Below are 20,934 nucleotides of genomic sequence, written 5' to 3' on the forward strand. Positions count from 1 at the left end.
GAGACCTAGACGTAGATGGGAGGATAATCTCAGGCGGGATCTATGGGAGATAGGAGTTGAAGGAAACTGGATTTTGTTGGCCCAGGACAGGGTCCGGTGGAGGGCTTTGGTTAATTCGGTGATGAACCTTCGGGTTCGGTAAGCCATCTAGTTAGTTAGTTAGTTAGGGGATAATGCAGACCAGGGTTTTTCAAATTTTAATCTGAGACTACATTCACCCTTTGGCCCGATAGTTTATAAATGACAAATTCTTCATGGAAATGCATTCTGAATGCTATTAATTACTATCGCAAACAAGTTTTCGTATTTCTAAATGCGCGAGCTGCGGTTTGAAAATTCCTGGTGTAGACGTATTCGATGACAACTGTCAAACAAACTGCTCTTCAGATGTTTCTTGTGGATTCTAGTTTGCGAGGGATTAAAAGTTTTACAGGAAGATGAAAAAAAAAACATGTTAACTTTCGAGGCAGATGCGCCATTGTGATCTATTTCAATAGGTACAAATTTCAGTTTAGATTATAAATACAGTTAGAATTAAACTCTGGTTCAATGTAAGTTAATAAAAGTCGCTGCAAGTAGCTTGCATATTCGATATTGTATAGTACAATTCTATCGTATAACTAAAAAAATATCGGTTCACTCTCCTATACGCCATATGAAACGAGCCTGTTTTGTTATTCTTGCGCGCAGTTTGCAACCCTGTGCCAACAAAATTCCCGTCCCTAATTGAAGGCTTACCTCGATGAGAGAACAAGCAATAGAATGAGGCAGAGATAAATGTGAGCTGGGGCTACTGACGAGGTGGCCGAGGGACGTAGTTTGCTAGCAAGCAATTATTTTCCCCGCCACTGCAATATAAGTTACCTGAACGATGGTATTTAGAAGGTGGAACATAATAATATATCATATTCTAATTATTAAAAAACGGGAAATCTGGTATACACGAAAAAATGAGCATCTGTTGGTTTTGACTAGCTAAAGATTCTCCACTGTGAAGTCTCTAACGTGTAACGTAACAAAAAAGTGTTCTTTTTAATGATTTTAGATGAAACATGACTGTTCGTGACTCGACCTTTTAAATATGTAACTAATTTGAGCTATGAAATGAATTACGTTGCAACACTCAAGTCTTTAAAGGAGCTATGTTACTAGCAGAAGTGGGAAAAACACCGTTAATATTACCGACTTAATACAGAATTAAAATAGACACAAATACTATTTTGTGGAAAATATATAAGAGCGTCAACTAATGGATGAGGTACTGACAATTTTTACCTATTAACTGTGATAATCTGTACTGCCTCAAAATGTCTCTGCAATATAATATGAACGCATGATACACACGATTTTAGACGAGGATAATACTGATTTGTAGGATTTGACTTTTTCACGGCGGTGAGTCTGAAGATTTCTGTCTTCTGGGTTGTTGCGCCGTGTAGTCTGGTAGAAGTTTACGGACGTTTCAGAGATGTTTGCTACCTCCATTACCCGGATGGAGGCTTGATTAACATGATTACAGAGACACTTCTGATGTATTGATTGCGGAGACTTCTACCAGGTTACATATCGCAACAACCCAGAAGACAGCATTCTTAAAGACATGTATAAGACAATTAAGACGGTAAACAACAACAACAATAAAATGCAGAATCATAGACTAAGAAATTATGAATCAAAGATTAAAACAGAATAAAGTGGAAATACGTAAGGAATAAAAATGATTAAATAAACTTAAACAATTACGAACAGTATATTGACGACTGTAGGGTTAAGGTGCTGATGTGAATCACAATAGTGTTTTGTTTTAAATACGATGAATATTCAGGTACTGATATCAGAGAATTCCTTACTCCTTATTGGTTGGTTTGTTAACGTTTGGATAACAGCGAAAACTTATTGTCCGTTAGCCATAATCTACAGATTTCTACAAAAATTCGAACCAAGCTCTCACAGTCTGTGAATGCGTGTGTGAGGCAAATAGACATGGGTACTGCAGAAGCAGAATTATAATACTTTTTGCTTCTTGAGTTAGCTTCAAAATCAAAGCACATAATTCAATTCATGGAGATAAACGAGACACGAATGCATTCCGTAATCTGAGCTTACTTCCTGGATGAAATGACCCTTTTAGTGTATCATTACTTACAAATTACAGATGAAAAGCAGAGGTGACAGTAATTGTCTGAAGGAATGGAATGAAAGATTAGGTAAATAAGGGAACGATGTTTATTCCGTAGCCTGATCTCTTAAGTATTTCAGAAGCAAATTGTTTAGAGGGTGGTCCATGAGGGCGGGTGGCAGGGCGGAAACAATGAATGAGAACAAAGGGCAGAGAGTGTGGGTTGTGAAGAACTGCAAGGAGTTTCGTATGCAGGGCGAGCTCCATTTTAAACTGTTAGCTTCTTTACTTCCCTTTTCTTTTCTTTTATTTTTCTTTAAACTTTAATTAAATATGGAGAAACGCAATTTTCAAACGCTTCAGTGGCTTATTTAATTAGTAAGCTGTATACAGTCTGTTCCAAAAGTTACTGATGCCACGTATCGTACTGTAAAAATAAATGAATGTGTGATGAGTAAACATATTATCTCACACGTGTAACTGGGAAGTTGTGTTCCAAATGACAAGTTTTTTATCTGGTTTTCCACGAGCCTGAATCGGTTATATGTTGTGATTAAATATTCCTAATTAATTCAATGAAAACAAGTTTATTATGAAGCTCGTAGTCACTCAGTTGGTTAAACATTCCCCGCCTTTTATGCAAAAGGAGAGCTGATCATTTTGAACACGAGAGTCTGCAAACAGACTTGAGCAAATATAAATCCATCCTTCCATATACATCTTGTACTCCTAAACAGATTCTTTCCATCTAGAAACTTGTACCATTCCTTAACTCTCTCATGTTTTCTACAAGTCCCATCCATCCCAACCTCCTTGTTTTGACCACAATAACACTTTTGAACAATAAAAATTATGAAGCTACTCGTTACGCAACATTCACTATTTTCCTTTATCTTATGACGTATCAAAGAATCCGCCCAAGTCCTAGTCCGCTCAATCCTCAAGCTGGAGGGCCACCTTCTTTCGGCTGTCCGCAGCTGATTAGTACAGTATCTAATAACGGAAGCTATCCGTCATATTGGGATGCATCCTTCCGTGGCTACAAGGGACCCACTCTCAAAGGTTAAATATTGCTACCATTCTGAACACAATTGAAAAGGCAATTTGCAAAACTACGATCCCACATAACTCCATGTGATTAGATACTGAACAAACTGTGAAAATTCCAGAAGTAAAACAGGAAGACAGTAAATGAAATAAAAAATACTTGCGTTAAGAAAATCATATTAACAACAAAACAACAGAAATACTCTTTAAAACTATGGCCAGCTTTTCCGCCTTTATAGACATCAAACAAAGTTAAGACTAGATAAAATATCCCACCCCCTCCCGTCAAACCCATTCGCTCGAAACCATTCAGCCGAGCAGTGTTTTAAAAATCCAATTAAAAAAGCCAGGAGCAATGCAGCGGACACGCATGCGCGTTAACGGTGCCAGAGGGGAAGATATCGAGCGTGAAAATAATGGGGTGGCGCACGGAGGACGTCACATAAAGATGCCATATGGAAATAAGGGGAGAGACACCTTTCGAACAGCTAGGGGCTCTTTTATGGAGTGTTGGCAATTCTTTGGTACAATATCACATATCCTTTCTAAAGAGAAAGACATAAAATTTCATGAATGGATACCGGATAGTAAATGGTTGCCAGCACTTAAAATTGTCGTCTCTTTTTACAATTGTAACCCACAGAATGGGATTTTCTTTTCCCTTCGAACTGGTTAACTTGCGAATTTATTACAGCCTTCAGGGCTTACTTTTTCTACAATACGGGGAGCCTTCAAAATTCCCTCATTTAAACGAATGAGAAATGCTGCGACAATTGGATCTAATTCGAAATTGCCACACACAAAAAACACTTCCACACCTTATCTAAACCACGCACAAATTTTTACAAACAGAAACGCATCAAACATTTGAATAAAAGCAAAGATTAAGCTGGTTTATCTTGTTACGCTTCTAGCGTGTGTTCAGAGAGTGTCCGATCTCGGTCGGAACAGTGACTATTCTGAGACCCTTCGTGGTTTTATTCAATCCTTCTCAAAATTTATCAAGAACCATAACTTCGCAGCAACTTATAAGTTCACAGATCGTTTGTCTTCATATCATTTGACAATTCTGTCACACAATCTATTGGTATCAAAAATGATGAAGACGGAAGCAAGTGACTTTCATTATTACTCTTGAGTCATTTCTTATATGATCGTAACTAAATATAATTATTGAACTTACAATTTCATACCACCCACTGTTGCTGTCAAAACGACTTGACTGACGAATATAATAAATCCATAGGTTTAGAAAGCTTAAGCTTAAAACGTGCATTATTATTACAAATAAATTACTTCGCTCCATTATTTAGTCAAATGCTCGTTATTCGCATCCCAAATTCCATCTCTTCAGAAAGAGGGATCGACACGATTTTCCGCTGACTCTAAAAGCGGCCTCAATTTCGATATTTGACGACGTATATCGGAACATTGTTAACAGAGAATTTACAATCCAGACTGTTTACTTTTCAATTCTCCATATTGAACATAAAAAAATGATGCCCTCGCCAATAAAAGTAAAAACAATATTTGATACATCCGACGAACAAAAATACCAATTTCAACTTCCGTTCTCTTCACCCCTCTCCCATGCTAGAAACAAACCGTCAGTGATATCTTTATTGTATCTGACTATTCTGATCACTTTCTCTTCCGCAGTTTATTTTGTATACGTCAAAACGTTTTCCAATGCTTTAAAACAATTTGTAACCGAAAGCACTGCTTCTAATCAAATTACTACAGAAACATTCTGCAAGGACTGATGGATCTGATCACTTTCACCACTCCTCTGCAGCAAACAGGTTAGGTCAGGTGACCGACAGCTAATTACCTAGGCAGCTTTAGTGATGCTACGGAAACAAAGGTATAACACAGAGCGTGTTCACTCTACGTGCATTTAGCTTGAAGGAAAGGAATGATCACAACACATCCAACAACTATCAACGACTACTAATTCAACAGATGGTCTGGTATAGTCTACTTGTTACGATATTCTAATTGGACCCTGTCCTAGGATATTTAAATTCACTCCAGTGGACGGGGCTGAATTTGTTCAGAATAGTATTAAACGGAGGATTTCTGTAAAGAAATTTCGGGTTTCATAAACGAAGGAATGTACTGATCAGCTTAATAATTATTTGTCTGAAAGAAAACCATATGAAAAGAAGTTAGTCCCTATAGAGTTACTGTGATACCGTCTGCATGACACTGACGTCCACGCATTAAATTCTTTTTGATTTTCATACGTAGCCTACAGACGATAATTCAGGTCTAAGGAAACATTCACTCAACCACGAGCTCCTGAAACTTTAGTTTGGTTGTTTTAAACATTCCGATCCACATACACACAATTCGCTGTGGCAAACATTTCTATACATGCTTGGCAGCCATTGGACGGTGGATCTCTGCCCCTTCCATCCCTTCAGACCACCCAAAAACACCCGGGTGCCCGTCCTTGGTTCATATTTCTAGTGAAGCAGTCATCTTTACACCATGCTTACTTGGCACAAACGGACTACAATTTTACCAAACTCACAGTTCGTCATAATGTAACCTTAGGCCTTAGTAGTGTTTCCACTCATTCAACAAAATATTTTATTATTACCCTCAAGTGTTTAAGCTACTTCACAGAAAATATTACACCGTGTTAATATAACAATTGTGTTCGTAGATTCACCGTTGGAATTCCAATGGGGCACTACCTTAATACGAGGTGAAGACATTAAACCATCTCCATCTAAGTAAATCTCCTTACATACTTAAGTCATTACAGGTGAGCGACGATCCCACCACCTTTCAACACGGAAAAAGGAGCTTACGTTACCACTGTATAGAAACAGTTATACGAATCTGAACAAATTATGCCACGATGCCCTGCGGACTCAGTTCGTGTGCCCTTAACAGTAATCGGAAATGTTAAAAACGGATGTGTGAGTTCATTCTCTGGCTGTGTAATCTCATTTACCTGCGCTCTAAATGTAAAGATATGAAATGAACGAACATTTCCTAAATTAAAGCATTTATTAAGCTGCGCTCTCTTTACACAGGTCTGTGTTCACATAACGTGTTATATCTGTCCACTGCTCTCAAACATTAATCTGTGAGAATACATTTTTAGATTTCTGTCTTCATACTCACCGCTGTGAAAACCCCAAATCTTACAATTCATTTTTATATTTACACAATTCTACTCCCTCATATAGCTTACATCTTCCTTATCTTATTCTACCATTCCAATACAATTTTGTATTCGTATTTTCCAATACGTTTAATGAGCTACTTAGTACTGGTGAACGAACTGCAACGAGTCACACAGATTACTTCAGCGGAAAGAACAGTAATTAAAAACCCGTAGCTTTACTGCTATTTTCGTCCTGCGTTCCAGGCATAGAATTACAGCTTATAGAGGCACAGATCTAACCGTTATCTCCAGACCCCTGTCAGACAAAGGGTACTCGAGCAAAGGTGAAGGGTACAGGAGGAGAGAGGGTACACGTTGTGCATGTTAATGAAGGCTTGTTTCTGTTGCCTGCTCCTGCTCATTATGCAAACCCAGGAAACAGCTGTGTAATGCGCGGTGGTCTGGCGTTACCTTGCGTACAGCTACATCAGGATATAACCCTGCCTGAGGCCGCTGTGTGTATAAGAAAGTGTAAAGTAAAACTGAACTGACTTCAGGCATTACGTAGACGAAGATGCTGGAATACACTTTCATATCTAGAAGGGATCATGTCTTATGTGTAAAATAATTTCGTCCGCTGTCCTTCATGCCCGAACGAAATACGTAACATAAAAACACAAAGTATTGTAGTCGAAAGTAGTTTAGTAACGAGATCAAATGACTTTCACATTTAAAATTCACCACATAATTTTACTGTAGGTAGAAACCACATTCGTAAATGTAAAAACTGAAACAACATTAAAACAATTCACAAGTTTCCTGATTTCGGAAGTCTTCTGAAGATCTGCTTTATGGCCAATGAATTTAATTTCCGTATTTATTACTGAAAACAATCAGAGATCACAGCACAAGAAGTGATAATTTAAACCCAAACTCCAATTAAAAGTACCCAGTAGTTTAATATACTTGCCGGCAGTTCCCCACAAGACGAACTTCAGACTTTCTTCAAACAATTATCGGCAAAAGATTATCTAGTGAAACAAAACTAAAATATGTTTATGGAATTACAAATTAAAGCAAACCACATGCTACATAGTCATTTAGTTAATTCTCATTGCAAATCAGAGCTCAGATTCGCGAATTAATCTATAAATAGTGCCAGATTTTTCGAAAAGCAAGCGTTATATAGTACCATTAAGATAATAAACATTTTTCATATTTGTACCATAAAACTAACCAATCGTCTAATATATTTTACTTATCTGAGTAATATCTTTAGTAAATATGTTTAGTAGGAAGCTATGAAATTGGCTGACTCACTGTTATAAATGCAATAATGCCAGAATACTTAAGACAATCCTAGAATAGCTTATGTAGTGTAACATAAAATCATTCAAAGTAGTAGTCCATTGACGTTATATGCACTAATATAATTTTAAAACGACTCTTCCTAGCCTTCGCAATCCACACAGCCATGTGACGTATAAATATTATCTAATCATATGCAAATTACTGATAAATCCAAGCCTGTCTGTTGTAACATTTTATGACAGTAATACTTCGGTTTACTACCCAGAACATGTCCTTCTGACATTATGTGAGTAGTAAAAATCAAATAAACATAAACATAAGCGAAAGAATGAGTAAAATTACGTACATTAAGCACTTTCATTATTAAATGACCGACTTTAAAATAACGGAACATATTTAATCCACACACACTATGACAGAGGAATTTTGTATTAAATCGAGAAACTTAAGTATGAAACTGTCATAACTTATCTTCAGAAGTAAGATGAAGAATGTTAAAACATCAAAATTCTTTTAAAGATAAACTGAACGTAGGAACGGTAGAAGTTCTCCTTAAAACTTTAGTATGGAAATTATGATGGTGAACATCAAATTTCACTTGAAGAAGAAGAAGAAGAATAAGAAGTAGGATGCAGCGCTAACATTAAATTAATGCAGGGTCCATGTAATCAGGCACCCTTCCTGCGTCATAAAGCTCACCGCGTGTATAAACTTCGGTAATGAGCCAAACCATTGGATTTGAATTATGAGCGATTTGCCACCGTCAAGAAACTTAAGCATCACATTGGAAGGCCGTATTGATGTGAAGCTTCTAATTAATGAGGCAGAAACGTTCCACTAGGTCAAAAGTAACTGCCCCAAACAAATATACAACTATAATTAACAAGAGATGTAAATGATGGGGCGGGACAGGGCGTGTACCACACGTGGGAGAGACGAGAAAAGATATATATATAGACATATAACATTTTGGTCGAAAAACCTGAAGGTAAGAGACCCCTTGGTGGACCTAGGCGTAGAAGGAAGGCAAATATTAAAATGTATTTCAAAGACAGGGTGGGATGGTGGACTGTCAGCTTCTTAATCATGAATCAGGAATTGTCGAACTAGACAAAGAAGGCAGCGGAATTGTCCTATGTAAACCAATATATAGGATTAAGAGACTAAGGAAAACAACGTAAAATGCAAAGACTGTTGTCTCCTGGGGTTGCGCCGTGTAGTCTGGTAGAAGTTTACAGACGTTTCATCGCCCTCATGATACAGGTACCAAGCATATCTGAAACGTCGGTAAACTTCTACCAGACTACACGGCGAAACAACCCAGATTACAGCCATATTTTCCTCGCCGCAGTAAGAACCTGAAATCTAACTAACGTAAAGGTAAGGTCGTAGGATTTGAGGTTTTCACGGCGGTGAGTCTGAAGATTGCTGTCTTCTGGGTTGTTCCGCCGTTTAGTCTGGTAGATGCTTATCGACGTTTCAGAGGTCCTAGCTGCCTCCATCATCAGGGCGCAACAACCCAAAAGTCAGCGAGCTTCAAAGGTAAGGTCGTTCATCCGGTTACCTTCTACGTCTTACATCTGCTTTCACTTGTTCACAGTACGCACGATGCAGTATGGTATTACTAACTGCGTCGTTCGTGAAATTGAAGCTTTTACATTAACAAAGCGCTTTCAGTTACAGCCTTCCTTTTCGTGATCAGGCAAGCGATCTACAATGCTGCTCGCTCTTATCGGAGCAAACAGGGAGCTTTGTGTCTTAGTAAATGTAGATGTGACTATTTGCAGCCTCAGTTAAGCACTTTAATTGACGGTAGGGAACGGTTTCATATAAGTCTCAACCTTTGTTGAATATTAAAACCCATATTTTCAATGTTCCGTCTCTTTTCAAGGTTGTATATTCTATAAAAGCCTATTTTCTGCTTCGAAATCTTCTTATATACTTTACTAAATACCTTCCAGTGCGTATTATTATGTTTCGAGTACTTGATCCTTTCTCAACGTATAAGTACACAAAAATATATAAACTTTGAAAGAATTTTGAGAAAATTAAAGATTCAAAGAAAACAAGATACACAAAACTTTAGAATGGGAAAAGATAGAACAATTATACATAAAAGGTAACATCTGTTACCAACACACAAAGAGAAACGAGGAATAAAGTTTATGACTGACTCAGCGGGTTTTTTTTGTTGAGTTTGTTAACTTTTCTTAAGCATCTGCACCTGTTTGTATTTCATAATAAAAATAAATAAAGAGAGAATGAAAAATCGAAGTCCCACATTTTGTGGCTATATATTTTATAAATGAACTTATTACAGTGATCAAATAAAGTAGAACAGATAAGCATAACACAGCCCATGGGCGTCTTACTCATGGGGGAAATGAAAAATGTGCATACATTTTTAGTCGAAAAGAATCAATGAGATAACTTGACAGAAAAAGACATGAATAGGAAAATAATATTACAATGTATGTTATGATGTCAAAATATGTATCTGATTCAAATGGCCCAAGAGGGGAACCAATGACGACTTTCTTGCAACAAAATGTTTTACATTCATAAACGCTGAGGTCCTTAGCTCGCTTAATGATTATCAGCATCTGAGGAACGATTCTACTCTATATAAATAGTTATCCTAGATATGATGTTTTCTTCCGTTTGTTGAAAGAAGACGAATATGTGGGCATACTTACAGAGACAAACAAATGCACACAAACATACATACAAACAAGCCACTCTGCTTTACGAGCACATACTGCCACCCTTTTCAGTTCAGCCCTCTATATTTCCACCCCTCCACACGAATTTAATATCTTTTTTATTTGAAGTCAGATCCGGTTATCTGCTGCAGTACACGCTGGGTTTAATCCCAGATTATTTGATAGCCGTCGGTTTATAGCTGATGGTGTATGGTGGTCCTTATTCTCTCTGTATATAACGAATTTTACGTGTGTCATAAAAGTGAACCGAGGGCACAGAAGAGGATGCTATAAGTTTGAAACGGGTTGGATCACCGAATCTTTTCCATTCCTTTTTAGTTCAACAACAACCCCCCCCCCCCCCAGTTCGTAACAAGAATGGTTGTCTAATATTTGTGTTGCTCTGGGCGTATTTATAAAACCAGACTCTTTCTACACAGTTCTGTTTAATCTCTAACCAAATACAATATTTCATTAAAACATATTCTTTCTTTTAACCAGATAATGAATGGCGTTTTGTTAAATACTAATCCACAGTTAAGGCAGACCAAATTTATGAATTGAGATTAATGTTGATTTCACATTTATTTTTGTTTGTGTTGAACTGGAACAGCTGTTGAACATTTATGAGTCGTACCTCAGTTCAACATAACGCACCTAGCAAAAATAGGCAACTCTTTAGAAGTGAGAAATTTTTTTATTGTAAATATACTTAACGCAGGCCAGTACTGGCTATTCTTACAAGTGTATGTTTTTATTTCGCCAGTTTGTCAATGAACAGAACCTCACTATTTTTACCAAAAAACTTACTTTCTATCTGAACGAACAGCTGACTCGACCTAGAAGCTATCCTAGAAACATTTATCATACTAAAAACATTCCCACTGTTGAAGCAATTTTGCACGATATTTGATACAATGGGTGTGTTAAAAGTGACCCAAATAATATACTAAATAAATGATAAAATACAAGAACGAGACCAAACAAAAGAAACTGGAAAACTAAACAGTCAGCCGATGTCTCTATACCGTGTATTACAAAGACCGTTCGCCTGAGCAGATGAGTTTAAAAGTCGAGTAAATTCTTCGCTTAAACAGACAGCCCTTCTTCACCGGATAAGATGGTCTGAACAATCCAGCTAATTACTTTAACAGCTCTACCTCTGTAAATGACTGCATGTTTATGGATGTTTCAGGTCAGACGGAGGGCCGAGGGTATAGTAAAATTTTGTCTGAAGAAGCAGACCTTGGGGGTACAGAATAATGGTAAATTGTAGACCATGGTCTTCTGGGCTAAAACGCCATGTCGACTTGTAGGTAGACAGGTATCTACCATGTATATAGAAGACCACACTACGTTACAACCTAGAAGACTAACATGGAAATCTTTACCGCCGTTAGTACCTAACATCTCATACTGGTGAGATAATTACTTACACGAGGAAAGGTAATTACTGCTGTAAAGACTGTTTTGTTAAAATTTTAGCAACTAAAATGCTACATTTGCTGACCTACTTGAGGGATCCTGATTTACGTAGTCTTTGTTGTTCATTTACTCAAAACTTTTACCACGCAGTAGCCTCCAGATTATTAACCACAAAACTTTAACTTTAGTTTTAAACAAACAAGATATTAACGCAACGAATGAAGTCTGAGGTAATACCGACAATCATTTTCAAGACAAGCCTAGACAAAAGTTAAAGCCAGTTTTAACGAAAAATTAAATGAGAAAGAAATTTCCTTGAAAACACTGCTTTGGCAAATAACTTCAAGAAGGGAGTTGAGTTTTTGTTGTGAAGTCACTCGCCTGGTTAATAAATTCCTCGCCACTTACGAAATCCGAAGGATCATTACCATGTCAAAAACCCGCCATTGGACAATATGTACGAAGTCCAGACACTTATAACCTGTTTGGTTAAAATAAACTTCAGTACAAGTAGGCCTAATTTTCTACTCCGAAACTTATATCTTATTAAAATTCGAAGAAAAATTTCGAGCTGGATATATTCATACGCTTTACACAGATTCCTGGTTACAATGTTCAATTTTAAATTACTCCACTCCAACATTACATTTTGTTTCCCTACTCAAAATAACATGTACCTACAAATACTTCTATCCAACACTAATTTAAAAGTACAAAACCAGCCAAAAGCGATTCACACAAACACAAATAGTCCTGTCAGAAAAAACACTGCTCTGGGAAATTATTTCGTATTTCTCTGTGTTGCTAAATGTAATGGCTTGTAGTATTTAAAACACAAGTATGTGAGAGCCACTTTTGTACACTTACACTCTGATTAACGTGAATGTAATAGAAGCACATAATACTTCTGCATACGTAATTGTTAAACCAAGGTTTCACACAAAATACGTGCTATAAAATATTAAAACAACCGAACAGAAAACAAAGGATTATGTGTTGTTACATATAGAGAGTTTGAAAAACTGAAACAACTACTATACACAATTCTTTCTTCATCTGTGCGATGTGAAGTGATTCATAAGCTAATTTGGGCTGAAGACGACATTTTTAGCACTAAATTACCGTTGACAGTGTAGATAACAATTTTGTTAGTCAAAGCCGCAGAATAGCTTGTGATGTTGTTTATACCACACTGCAGTTATTTAGGAAAAGCAACATTTAAAGGAATACATTTTTGTCTTCAGCCAGTCGCCTAAAAAATTTAACTTAATTTTGACTTAAAAACATTTTGTATAGTTTTCGTTAGTTTATGATGAACTAGCCATAGATGTAATCCAGGCATACATAATTTTAATATTCTATATAGCTATAATTCGCTACATATACAGCCTCAGATAAGATGGGTAACGCATGTAGCATGAACGGTCGAAAAAATCCGTACATAGCATTAATAAGAAAACATAAGAGGAAAATCAATTAGAAGGTGTAATAACAGGTCGGAGAACAATATTAAAATGGATCTAAAACAAACAGGATGTGAAAGTATTCAATCTGGATTCACTATAGTTCTGGACACGGAATACTGATGACAAATTGTAACAAATTCGTGAAAAGTCTACATAAATTTGTCACCCTGTTGATAAAAGTACACAGTTCCTCTGAAACGTTGGTAAATTTCTACCAGACTACACGGCACAACATCCCAAACACAATTATCTTTGTTCTGTTACTTTTTATTAATCTTTGAGAGCAAAGTGGTTACTATATGTGCCACGTGTTTTATCATGAAGCAACTCTATATGCCCTATTTATCGGTTTTATTCATAGGACTCTCAGAATAAAATGCGATTATTTCCCTCAACAGCATTAATTAACTGATCTTTGTAATGGTGACGTGTCAAATTTTTATTTTAGGTAGGAAGTGAATTAGTATTACATAGAAGAGCTTAGTGCTTTAGAGGGGCACACCTCATTTATTATTTCTACTGATATTAGATATCGTAGTTTATTCGCAAAAATCTTCAATATGTTTATAATCCGCAATTCCGCTTCCTGCGAACTGCATGATAAAATGAATGTCTACGACATCCATTTGTATTTGTTTTTCAGCTAATGTCCAACGTTTGGATCCGCAGAGAAGCATAGACGGCTATAATTTCTGTAGAGTTTTAATATATAAATATGACCAAATCATAATTCCATAACATTTTTTTATTTATCTCATTGCTTCGAACTCTGAAGTGCAATGTTCTCTGACAAAGAATGTCCTTGCTTACCGCTATTTTATGAACTAACACTAACTTTCGACGTAGACACGGATCAAAGTAGGTAGTGATAATTACTCTCTAAAAGAGGCGAAAGTGAAATACCTTATCCTCTTTCTTTCACCGATGGAATGAAATAAAACCGAGAAAAAGAAATGCCAAACTGCTTTTTTTCTTATTGTATCCTCCCCAGTACAATTCGGCCCGTTCCTTTTACGGACGAACAAACCCTCTAGCCAATGGCCTTTGTGCAGCGAAGGAATCAACCCTTTTCCTCTAATTCTACTTCAGCGTTTTAAGCGATTTCAAGCGGAAGGATACAGACGTAAAGGGCAAAAGAAAGGAGACAAATTTTCGCAGAAAAAACAAACGAAAATAACCTGTGGTTTCCTACAGAGAATCGAACTAAAGACAAACGGTATGAGACAAATTAAAGAAGTACATAAAACCAATAAAAATATGTATAAGCAGCAGCTTTCTATGTAGGTCAATGAGTTTCTAAAATATTAATAATAATGGATATAATACAATTCCGCTCACGACTTACAGGAGAAGGATTAGGGAATGTTTCTCATGCAATTCAACCAACAACTTCCGGTCGATGGGTTACTTAAACACTGGAAGCCTCAAAGAGAGAGAAAGAGAAAAGATAATAAAGTGAGGAGGGGGGGAAGTAGCCATAGGCACTACTCTTATAAATGGGGGAGGGGGGGCATAAATTTGATTTGAGGCTACAAAATTCCCCAGGCCTAGAAGCCGAATCTCGTACAATTCCAGAAGACAAACCATCTTAATACTCGCCGCCGTGAGAACCATGAGAAGTCTCAACCAGAATATTTAGGGTGTGAGGACAAATTGTGTAACGAATGTCTGGAATATTTTTAAAGAATGAAGAGTGAGTAGAGGAACAGATAAAAAGAGAGAAAGCGAGATGAGTATTGATGAAGACGTTTGCAAGAGGAAGCTCAGAAGGTTAAGGGCATACCTGGTTCTCGATTAGGCTTGCTTCTGATGGTTTCCGTCATGTTATAAAATATCAGGGCTGGAAAGTTTTCTGCGTAAGAGGCAACCAAGAAGGGAGAAATTGGAACAAGAGTTCTTAGACTAAATATAGACTTCATCAACTCAGCCAATATAAGTCTTTGGTAAGAATCGTTCCCATCATCCAGAATACACCCAAGACTTTATAAGTAGTAAGATAAAGGACAGAAGGGACAGTGTAGAAGGGGGGGGGGGATTTCATATAACCAAAAGTAGCTTTATCAGTCTTTTCTTCTGAAAAGTCCCAATCATTTCCAAACTTCGAGGATAAGCGGTCGAAGAAGTTTTTATAACCATTTTCATCAATCTCACATTGCATTCGTGATTATGCTGTAACAACAAACCATACGAAGAAGTCATCTTGATGCTATAACACTGCATGTCACTACATTCTGGTAAGAAGAGTGTAAGTACTTACAAAAGTAATTACGAAATGTTTAGGGGCATCGCATATAACGGAAAAAATAAAAACCGTCAGCGATTATATTCAAAGGTAATTTTACAAGGAATACTTGAAATATTTGTTATTTGTGGCCGATGAAAGAGTTTTAGGCGTAATGTTTATTTTAGGGAACACACTCATAAATACGTGTGACTAAAAGATGACAAAAGGTAACGATAGACAATTTAAAAATAAATACTTGAAAATTAATAGTATTTCCAAATACCACTTGCGCAGATCAGAACATCTGATTCATCCTTTGTAGGCGAACGAAACCCATCTAAATGATATTTAAGAATTCAGACTATACAGGAAAGAAAACCTCTTCACCGTTACAAAAATTAACTGGTTAATACTGATGAACGAAATAATCACTATTTACACTTGGAATCGTAAGAAATAAAACGAAAATGAAGGGTTACTGATTGTTGAAGCATGTGGTACATTTTGTTACCACTCGGCTTCAATGAGTTAACTGGGTCTTAAATAAACAGGGAGTGGAACTGGATTCCTGTCCTCCGAACCTGGTTCTTGTGAACACGTAATAAACAATCGGGTTCCATAACACACTGGATATTTTGACAAGCTGTGCCATTATCAGCTTCTCAAGAACGAAATTTCTAGCATAGAAATAGTCACTTCTTCTCAACACACAAACTAATTCTACAGATGGACTTAGCCAACCTCCTGGAAAACGTTCACATGGGAGACCGAGAAAGAGACAAGAGAACAACTTTAGGAGGTTAGTAGTGAGGATGGGAGGTAGACGGGGCTGGATCAGAATCGAACCCAGTACCAAGTTCGTACTCACAGCCTTGAGAACATCAAATACTACGTGGAATGAAATCAAATCGAACAAATTAGAATTATTTTATTTAAAATTTCATGTACGAGTTTTAAGAAACAATGACAACTATTCATGCATGTAAACAATGGATATTTTCCTGGAATTTCTTAAATAAATTTCCGAGAAAAAATTAACCATCATCTGTCAAATATTATAATAGTGTGTGATGCGTCAGTCAATATTAATAAAAAAGGATGCGAGAAATGTGATGCAGTACTGAAAATAAATGCGACCTTATTACGAATATTGGAGAGAGAGGACTCCAGACCACGTGGTTGAGACACTAGAGTAGAAGGTTATATGTGCTATAAAGTGCTTGAAAGAAGTTAAGATATAAAAGAAACAAAGTGTAGCCTTCATTCAGTTCCATTTCAGATTACAGATGTCTTTTCTGTACAGTGCCACCTACATGCTGGAAATGTTATTAGTGTTTGAAATCAAAATCTGATTAACTACTTTCAAAATGTATTTCACTTCAAAGTGGAATTTAATTATTTCTGCTTGAAGTACCCGAGCTCTTACAGGTTGTAATACTGGAGCAAGATCACAATATTTTCTTATTTTATTTTTCTCTCTTTTATCTCCCACTCAAGCCTTTCCTGGATACCCGTAGGGTAAATAGTAATTAATTTCCCTTCAGTCCTTTTATAACCGAGCACAGTAGACAGGAAGGCGAAATACTAGAAAATTCCAGAAGTTAAATTCAGTAAATGGAAAAGATACAAAGTTTCCAAGTGCAAAAATAAGAATTCCCAACTTTCAACGATAGTGAAACTTTCCCTACGAGTTCAGATCATCACTACGTCTTCATTGGAAACATTTAACTGTGTGGATGAAAATACCAATTATTTTTAATTTGTAATTGTTATAAACGCACTATAAAATCGACCATAGCGCATACAAATATATTTTCGAAAATTTAAGCGCGTGAGCAGACACGCATGCGCAGTGTGGCCCTGGGTAAGAGCCTACTCTGCTAATTGGATAAAACGGCCCTGTTCACGTGCACGAAATATAGTAAATTTGTCAAAAATGGAATATCAGCAGTAAGACATTTCTTGGTATATCCAAAATTAGAAAGGGGAAATCCCATATGCTAATGATTTCACAGCGATATTCAACAAAAGTGAACAACGTAACTTACCTTTGCTAGTACTGTCGGGTCCTCTGAGAATTGTGCACTCTTCTATGGTTCCAAATGGAGTGAACAGCTGGCGTACATCTTCTTCAGTCTGTTGCTTGCTAAGCATACCCACAAACAGCTTTCTGTCTTCTGAAGACAACCGCACGTCCCAGCCGAAAACAAAAAGAAAAATTGCTTACATTAGCAACCAATTATGTCAGCCACAAGAATGCATGCGAGACAATCCGTGGCACATCACATCCACTGCATATGCAAACAACTAAACAAAGACATGACAGCTGATCAGTTAGTTGCTTACGACACACACGGCGCCTATATTGACGAACTTATGTATTGTGAACAATTTATAGACGAATTTATAAATAACGAAGTTTAACCTGTGCCAAATCTTACTCCATGAAGACGCGTAGGAGGTTTGTGGTGGTAAAATTGCACTTATTTTAAATATTGAAATCAGATGAAGGTTAGTGACCGGTTTCAAGCTAGAGGAGAGATTGTCTTTAGCACAAACTCAATAGCAGTCCGGTTGTTCCAAGCTGGTATGTAAATGGTGGTAAAGAGAAAGTTCTTGACCCCCGAAATGAATTAAATTATATCCATCCATGAAGAAACCAATCACTTTCTTACCACGGCTCGTAACCAAGAGAAATTATTCATGTTATTTAACAACGCTTTATACAGATTCGAATATTGAGATGATTGTAAATAAAGTACAAACGTGTTAAACAAATCGGTCGTGACCTATTCAAAATATTGTCAAACCATTTATCTGGGGGGGGGGGGGGGGGAATAATGACTACTACAGAAAATATCGTTCAGAATTACTGGGGTTACTGGCCCGAGACTCGATAGCAGCAAAGCCTAAATACGAAGTATAATGGCTACTCACTATACAGCATTTGGTTTAAAGCAAGTTTTATAATTCAAGCTTCAAAGTCATTCGTACTAAAACAGATCAAGAACAACTGCAAAAGAGACTAAATCGATTATTCAATGATTCTAAGGTAAATTTTAAGGCCAACTCAATTAAAAAGGTGAAAATGAAAGTGTCTATTATGAGAAAATCAAATTCACGAACTTTAATGAATGTTACTTGACAACTCAGATAAAGCGTTGTATTTGAAGTGGAAGACTTAGTTGCGTCCCGTGTGTTATTTTTAACAGAACAATAACGTTCACCGTTAGGGTCATAATTGGTCGAAAACAATTTCTACCGCCCTGAGAGTACACAGCGTTAATTAATATTAGAAACTCAACTTGTTTTTGCTCTAGCCATTTTACCAGGATTCTATACAATAATTGACTAAGGAATACCTTTCTTCAGAAGCTGACAGTAGCTTAGTTCGCGGTGTTAGTCTTTTATGGAACCTAATGGTTCATTATCGTGTCTACAAGAGCCCGCCTGTGGACACTTTCCTGAGTCACATTTATCAAGTGCACAGTAGGATTTGAGGTTTTCAAGGCGGTGATTCTGAAGATGGCTGTCTTCTGGGTTGTTGCACCGTGTTAACCGACGTTTCAGAGGTCCTTGCTGCCTCCATCCGTTATCAGACTTCATGGTGCAACAACCCAGAGGATATCCATCTTCATCCAGTACATACTTCCCCATCTAAGTTCCATTAGAATATTAATCTTCCATCTACACCTAGTTAATTAATTAACTATTTCAGTTAAGTGTAACAAGAGAATTAAAACGTTATTCTTCAACAGCTGCGATTCCGTTTTGAGTTCAAAGTATTTCAAAGTTGTTGGTACATTTAAATGTAGTAACTTTGGGGGGGAAATGGAATCGTTACTGGTAAAGAAAAGAAAACATTTTGATTTCTCTTCTGTTGCATGCGATTGAAACAGTTCTTCAATTAACTTTGTAAAAACATATCCGAGAGTTAACTGAGTCGATTAAATCAACGACGAAAATTACATCGGATATTTTACAACAGAAAACGAGAATATCAGAAACAATACGGACTATGTAAATGCGTGGCGTTACTCAGGCACTTATAGACCTTACTAAAACAATAAAATAAGCTTGTTTTTAAAAGTCAACATATACATGTGGAAATATTTTTTTCCTGAAAAGTTAAATTTAATCACTTCTTGTCGGAATATATTCACCTGAACTGGGGTACAATATCTCTTTATAATGCTGATACAACTTTTAATCTCAGAGTACGTTATCTGAAATACATAACCAATGAACTTAGAAGGTGTTTAAATGTTTGTGAAGACGATGTGATATACAATGTGTAAAACTGTTCTGTTGGATTTAATCCACAACCAAATTGTTTTCAATTTAAACTATAACGTTTCGCAAGTTATACAATTCTGTCGTCAGGTGACCAGTGGGGGAATAAGACCTTTGGCTACTAAAGACTATTTTTAACCTAAATCATTCTCAGAAATTAATAAACTGAGTCTGTTTTAATGGTGTTTAAAATTAAGTGTTGAGGTAAATATTTTTACCGAAATGAGAGATAGAAATACGAATATTGAGAAAGTCAAACAATGAAGAGTGTCATAATTTATACTCATCAAATACCATAAGGGTGATCGAATCAAGGACTATGACATAGCTGTAACATGGGGAGACAGGAATTACATATAAATGTTAGTCTTAAAACCTGAAGCAAGGAGACAACTTCGGAGATCCAGGGATAGATGGAACGTTAAAAATAAAAACCATCTTGAAGAAGTAGGTGTAAAAGTATGAAATGGAATTATCTGATTCATGAAAGGATCTGGGGGCAGGTTCGAAGAAGGGGCCAAGAAAGAAGAGTTCTGTACTCCCACAGGTCATCTGAAGACAGTGGTAGACTCAGCTCTGATGATCGAGGCAGAAAACACTTTTGTAACTTCGGTAAAATTCTACCAGACTACAAGGTGCAACAACCAGAAGACAGCCATCTTTATAATCGCTGCCGCGAGAACCTCAAATCAAGTGATTTACCACCGAAATTCTGCATTTATTTCTTGTCTCCTTCATCCTAGCCATATGCTCAGACAGTACCTTCATTCAAGCCACGACTGCTTCCTTCCACATCCTTTCCCAAGCCACTATATATTAATCATCATATCTTTTGACGCTATGTAACGTGAACTATGACCAGCGTCTATGAACAAATTACAAACAGATTCATTCTTCTTTGATCTCGACATCTTCCGGATCAATGTTTTTTAACGCACGTACATTTTTATTCTTTTTTAAATATTCCGGGTGTATGGTAATTTATTTTCCACTTTCATTGTTTCAGTGAGATCATGTTTAGAACCCATCTGGTTCTTAGCGACAATAAATGGACTTTTACTTTCTTCTAAGTTACTTCGACTAATTAATTTATGCTAAGCTAATCAGCTTACTGTCACTCTGTTCGAGATGTAGTACTTCAAACAACGTAACTGCCTGAAAATCAGAAGTGCCTGCTATCGCGATTTCAATAACGAGTATGCAGAGAAAGTGGAAGGAACTTATAA

At 36.7% G+C, this 20,934-nt stretch overlaps 1 protein-coding gene across 21 annotated transcripts in view; it reads right to left on the reverse strand.

The window, feature by feature from the left end:
- Positions 1 to 20,934, reverse strand: part of bru3 (CUGBP Elav-like family member bruno 3) — a 704,578-nt gene that overhangs the window by 73,252 nt on the left and 610,392 nt on the right. For 14 of the 21 annotated variants that reach the window (XR_015533760.1, XM_087343430.1, XM_087343439.1 and 11 more), the window contains exon 3: positions 17,464 to 17,592. Coding sequence is in view for 20 of the 21 variants with exons in the window: in XM_087343430.1 (XP_087199556.1) it covers positions 17,464 to 17,592 (129 nt within the window). In the remaining variant the exon portion in view is untranslated. The remainder of the gene's footprint in view (positions 1 to 17,463; positions 17,593 to 20,934) is intronic. The other 7 variants (XM_087343446.1, XM_087343457.1, XM_087343449.1 and 4 more) reach the window with 1 other exon arrangement.

This window comes from Zootermopsis nevadensis, unplaced genomic scaffold (assembly GCF_977971745.1).
Source record: "Zootermopsis nevadensis isolate Lab colony 2312 unplaced genomic scaffold, Znev_1.0 Znev_ptg000001l, whole genome shotgun sequence".
NCBI classification, from domain to species: Eukaryota; Metazoa; Arthropoda; class Insecta; order Blattodea; family Termopsidae; genus Zootermopsis; species Zootermopsis nevadensis.